The sequence below is a fragment of the Pseudophryne corroboree genome, chromosome 6, assembly GCF_028390025.1.
Source record: "Pseudophryne corroboree isolate aPseCor3 chromosome 6, aPseCor3.hap2, whole genome shotgun sequence".
NCBI lineage: Eukaryota > Metazoa > Chordata > Amphibia > Anura > Myobatrachidae > Pseudophryne > Pseudophryne corroboree.
Window position 1 is genome coordinate 30,724,823 of NC_086449.1, and position 6,217 is coordinate 30,731,039.

The 6,217-nt window shown below is 46.1% G+C and overlaps 1 protein-coding gene across 1 annotated transcript in view; it reads left to right on the plus strand.

The window, feature by feature from the left end:
* Window positions 1–610: 610 nt before the first annotated feature.
* The window catches only part of LOC134934176 (taste receptor type 1 member 1-like), a 14,041-nt gene continuing 8,434 nt past the window's right edge, over window positions 611–6,217 (plus strand). The window contains exons 1-2 of the mRNA XM_063929669.1: window positions 611–865; window positions 4,198–5,022. Of these exons, the coding sequence (XP_063785739.1) occupies window positions 611–865; window positions 4,198–5,022 (1,080 nt within the window). The remainder of the gene's footprint in view (window positions 866–4,197; window positions 5,023–6,217) is intronic.

Here is a 6,217-nt window from a genome sequence, read left to right on the forward strand (position 1 = left end):
TGATTGGATGTTTCAGTCCTTGCAAACTTAGATTTATGATCTGAGCTGCTCAGCAAAATTAATCTGCCTATATAATAGTGCAGTATTTCTCTACAAGTCAATACTGTGGAATAGTATTTGTTTTTATACATATATGGCATGGGTATGGGACTTAGGGTCAACAGTGTCTAGGTCGACAGACATTAGGTTGACGCCTATTGGTCGACCATGGATTGGTTGACACGGCCATTATGTCAACATGAACAAGGACGACATGGAAAAAGGTTACTCATTATCCGTCTCCACCTTATCACTTTTTAAGGCTTAACACAATTTGGCCTCAGCTTCTATTTAAAAGGTTAATCTCAGCAGCAAGTCTTTTTATAAATGAGGTTCAGTGTAGGATTACTGTACATCAGGACAGGGACTAGAAGATCTCTAGGGTTCCAATAGTGTTGCTGATCACTGCTTACCTTTCAATCTATTTTTGTACATTTATATACCTTGTTCCTACATAGTCACACTTTTTATACATTGTTCTCTGTAATTAACTGTATTTTGTTCCACTATCTTTTATTTCTGTCTGCCTTGAAGATTCAGGTTGAACTCCTACCTACAACTCCTATCCATAATGTTTGCAGTAGAAGAGATTAACATGAACCCCAATGTTCTGGGCAACATGACGTTAGGGCTGCAGGTGTATAAGACATGTAACATGCCTCACTATGAGGTACAAGGAGCTTTAAATTTGCTGTCTGAATCCAGCATGGCCATCCCCAACTACAGGTGTCGTGGGCGATCAGCCTTCAGTGCTGTTATAGGATCCTCCTTTTCTGCAAACTCAATTTTGGTGGCTAATATCTTGGGTGTCTTCAGATATCCTCAGGTAAGAAGATTTGATTGACGTGCCATGTACAGTAGGCATGCAGTCTCTATGTCACCGTTTCATATGTCAACTTTCACAATGTTGACAGCAGGTCAATACTGGTGAAGTCCACATGGTTAAAATTTTGACATCATTAATGTCAACAGCTGCAATGTTGATATAGACAAATGTCAACATCAGAAATGTCAACAATGTCATAAAGTCGATACCAGTAGAATTAGGGTTGCCGTAAAGGCTAGCGTTAGGGTTACCATTAGGATTAGGGTTACTGTTAAGGCTAGTGTTGGAGTAAACATTAGGTTTAGAGTTAACGTTAAGGCTACCACAAGGGTTTCCATTAGCAATAGAGTTGCCATTAAAGCTAGCGTTAGGGTTACCATTAGGGTTGCCATTAAGGCTAGTGTTAGGGTTACTGTGACCGGATGGTCCCGTATGAAAGCCCTCACCGCTTTCGCGTCCCGTCCCCAGTACACAGAATGGATGTTTAGGTCACACGGGACCTGGCCTCATAGGGGATTCCCACTTACCGTCAGTAACCGCCTGTTACTGACTCCACCCACTGCGCAGTGGGTGGGTTTACACTGCCACCACCAGACTCCTAACCTGCCGTGGCATCTGGAACCACGGTTCTGCTCTGCATGCATCGACACGCCGCCTTACCACACCTGTGTGGTGTTGTCGAATCCCCAAACGTTGCTTGCCCAAGCACAGCATGGTAGCAGGCCGAAGGTGGAGCTTGGAGACACTGGTTACACCCTGGACAGCCGGTGAACGGAGCTAGGTTTCACCTAGCCCTGCAGGTCACAAGATGAAGCAGTCGTCTTTAGACAGATGATGTTTATTTGCCCAAATAGTTCTGAAAAGAACTTCAGCAATACAGCAGATGTTTACAGCAGAAGAAAATGGTATAATACACTTTTCATGGGGCAACTGCCCTCCTTTTATCCTACTCCAATACACAATACCACAGGGGGTAGGTCTGCCCTGTGGTTTACAACCAATCAATGTTTACCCATGGGCTGTGCATGCCTTGGTCACATGCACAGCTACCATTGTCCTCTATGGACAGTGAGGAGTGGTCACTCTCATTTAACCGTCCCATCCTGGAGGATCAGGATACGCCTTGGTGCCGTTCAGTCTAGGTTGGGGGAAGTTTTCCCGCCTAAACTGACTTCCAGAAACCTGCCCGGGACCTAACCCACTGTCTGCGGCCTGGATTCGGGCTCCAGAGCTGGGCAGCCTAGATCCCCTAGTCAGGGTTTCCTGGCCATTACGGGTGATCATTATTTAGCTCCAGAAAACCACTCAGCTTGTTTCAAAGCTGAGCTTCTCCTCTCTCTTCCAATGCCACTTTCAAGTCTGAGGCTGGAGGATAATGCAATCTGTTTTTGGGGATAAGGTCTGGGGGAATACATCAGCCTGCAGTGCCATGGATTCCCCTCTCCTGGGACAAACAACCAAGTAAGTGCATTTTACCTTTAAAATACATTACATTTAAACACATACAGTACATGTCTGTTAAATATATACTGAGCCTGTGCCCTGCTCCACATACCAAGGCACTGAACTGCCTCACATCGCAATATATATATATATATATATATATTTATACATTTAAAAACAATGTTTTTGCTGTGCTCAGTGCTCAGTTCTGTGCTCCCCTAGCCCTGCAGCCTGGCTCTCCCTGCCCCCAGCTGCTCAGGACGCTCGTCCCAGCAGCCACGGCTTCGTGCTCCTTGCAGTGCTGAGGTGTCGGGAGCATAGCTCCCGGACCCCAGCACTCACCATCCTGCTCACCCCCGCTGCTAGGGAGCTGGCTAGCCTGGTCCCCCATGAGTGGTGCACTCTGGTGCCCTCGCCACGCAGGGAGCCGGCTAGTCTGGTCCCCTGTGTGTGGTGCTGAACTCTGTGGCTTCGCCGCAGTGTCCGGTGGTGATCCGGGCTGCGGCGCACCCCCCCGCCACCCAGCAGCCCGGTACGTTCATCCCGGCTGCCACGGATGGCCACCTCTGATGGGCTAAGGCGCCGGGAGCAGAGTTCCCGGCCCCCAGCGGCGGCATCACACAAAGCGGTGCAGCGGGAGCAGATCTCCCGGCTGCAGCGTCTCTCCCTTCTCCCTAGCACTGAGGTGGTAGCTGCCTGACCCTGATCCTCTCCCCCGCGCGCACACACAGCTCAGTGTGCCAGGGGCTGCCCTCACTGCCGCGGTCGCCGGAGAGGCCCGGGACCGCGGTGAAGATAAAAAATACATTTTTAAAACACGGTGCCTAGCGCCCATTATCTTTTAAAGATGGCGCCCAGCGCCAGTACATTTGAAAAGTGGCGCCAAGCACCTATTGTCCGTGAATATGGCGCCGGGCACTGAGGTTAACCCCTTCAGTGTCACGGCTGCCATTAACCATGTGGCTGAGGGCTCTCTCCGGTCACAGTTACCATTAGGGTTAGGGTTGCCATTAAAGCTAGCATTAGGGTTACCATCAGGGTTAGGGTTAGGTATATGGACAGAATCAACAGAGAAACATTATGTTGAAATTCTAACAAGAAAGACAAAACATCTGTGCTGAATGTCATCATGTTTAATGACATCACCATGTTGATATTCTCATGTCGACATTATTAATTTGGACAGTGTGAATGTCGGACATACTACACATAGCCCACCGTGTACTGTAATAGCCCATTTCTCAGAATTGATGGTTTCACCCAAATATTCCTCCCACTTATTATAATGCAGTTTATTGAGAGATCTGTTGTGAGACAAGATCAAGTGGTAGATAGATGAGATTAGGACCTCAGTCTCTAGGGTTTGCAAACCAGGGCCAGTTATGTGGGAGGACTGATAAATCTATTAGGATATTGATAAATGAAAGAGCTGGGGAGCTGAAAATTTATTTGACGTTACTATACGTAAATATAGAGAAACATGTTAAAAGATCAAGATTTGGCAAAAAAAATCAACAGACTGTCTTTGAAGTGAGGATTATTCCAGGGTTGATTTAGTCACCAGTAGTTGGAAAGCAGATTGTAAGATTTGGCAGCTCAATTACAAATAATTAAAATTAAGGCTAACATGGGAGGACAACTCTCTTAAGGGTACATTGTGTGTGGAACCACCCTGTAATTTTTAAGGATGACATAGGGCACCAAGACCTCTTTCATGAACAGGTTTATTGAAGACGTTCCCATTTGACCAAATTCATTTGCTGGCTAATTGCTGCAAGGATTTAAACACATTAGTATTACATGAATGGCGTGAAATGTTAATATTGAAAAAGATAAAGTAGGAACAGAACATTCAGGTGGTTAAAACTATTTTTGTTTTGTTTTTTTAGATCAGCGCTTTCTCAACTATCTCCCTATTAAGCAATCGAATCATGTTTCCCTCATTCTTCAGGACTATTGCCAGTGATAAGGGACAGTCTCCAGGACTGGCTAGGCTTATTTTGCACTTCGGTTGGACCTGGGTTGGTCTGTTGGCTGTGGACAATGATTATGGTCTAAAGGGAATTCAGCCAATCAGGGAAGAGATAATAAAGGCTGGAGCATGTGTGGCCTTCACGGAATATATTCGATTATCTCAACCAGACCACAATGCTCCCCACATTGTCAATGTCATCAAAGAGTCATCAGTAAAGGTTGTCATTATCTTTTCTACGGACATTGACTTGGTTCCTATCATGAGTGAGATGTTGAAACGGAAAATCAAAGGAAAGATTTTTGTGGGTAATGATGGTTGGTCAACATCTAGTTTGTTCTCAGCTGCTACTTTTTCTCAGATTGTATCAGGGTCCATAGGTTCATTTATTAACAATAAAATGATTCCAGGATTCCACGAATACCTCAGCAAGATCCGCCCTTCTTTGCTAGAGTCGTGGGTGAACCTTTATTGGGAGAATATTTTCAAATGTAAGTTTCTTTATCAGAAAAACACAACTGGTCCATTGGTAGCCACAGTGGAGGAGTGCACAGGAGCTGAGAGTATAGACAGTATGAAGAACAGTTTAATATATATCAACAGCTTACAATTTACTCATGGTTGCTACGCTGCAGTCAACGTCGTATCCAAAGCTTTGGAAGAACTTGAGAACTGCACATCAAGTAAAGGAACATTTTCTTATACAAGCTGTAAATACATTTGGAATTTTAATCCATGGCAGGTAAATTTATGTCTGGGGTTAGAGTTCTTTATAAGTTATCCTTTGCAATATTGTGTTGAAAGCCAGCTCTTGCCAAAACTTAAAATGTTGCATTAGGTGGAGTCCATTAAGATATATCCACTGATTCAGAGATGCGCACTACTGCCACTACAGTTGTGAATGTGGTCGTAATGACCGTGCGAAAATATGCAAATGCTGCAGCCTCTGGGATTTGTATTGAGATGCCCACCAGCGGCTGCGTACAATGACACAGTGTCGGTTGCAGATCAGTCGATTTTCGAACTTCTGTCTAGCCTTATGGTGATGCAGGATGGGCGCAGGAAGTGAGCCACAGGAGACATCATGGCTGCATACGGGATTGCAGTTGCAGCATGAGTTTTTGCTTCCACTCGCCATTACCTTCCCCAAATGTCCCCTGGCTGTTGCTCACTTTGTGAATAAGTCCACTCTGTGACCAGGGCCGGTGCTAGGGTGTTCGGCGCCCCCCTGCAAACTATAAATTTGCGCCCTCCCTTATTTGCGCCGGGAAAAGGGGTGTGGGCTCACAAGTAAGGGGCATGGCCACACAATAGTACCCCCATATAAAATTATGCCACAATGTAGCACAATCTTATTCCTCTTATACATAATGCCCCACCCGTAGTAGTAGCGTCATATGTAATTCACCCCAGTAGTAGTAGCATCCTTATACATAATGCCCCCCAGTAGTAGTAGTATCCTTATACATAATGCCCCCCAGTAGTAGTAGCATCCTTATATGTAGTGCGCCCCCAGTAGTAGACGCGTCCTTATACGTAATGCTCCCCCAGTAGTAGTAGCGTCCTTATACGTAGTGCACCCCCAGTAGTAGAAGCGTCCTTATACGTAATTCCCCCCTAGTAGTAGTATTGTTCTTATACGTAATGCCCCACCCAGTAGTAGTAGCGTCATTACGCGTAATGCCCCCCCTGTAGTAGTAGTGTCCTTATACGTAGTGCACCCCCAGTAGTAGTGTGAGAGGTGCGGCTGCTGTGTGGTGTGGTGCCTGCTGCCGTGCAGGTGTAGACTCGGTACTCACCAGGCGCCGCTCTCTCTCTCTCACCTTCAGGTACCGGAACCCTCGACGGACCTGGAAATCTTCGATCGGATCCGGACACGGCGATTCCCTCTCGGAGCTGACCGACGACCAAGCTGAGGAGAGAATGGTTTACCTTAA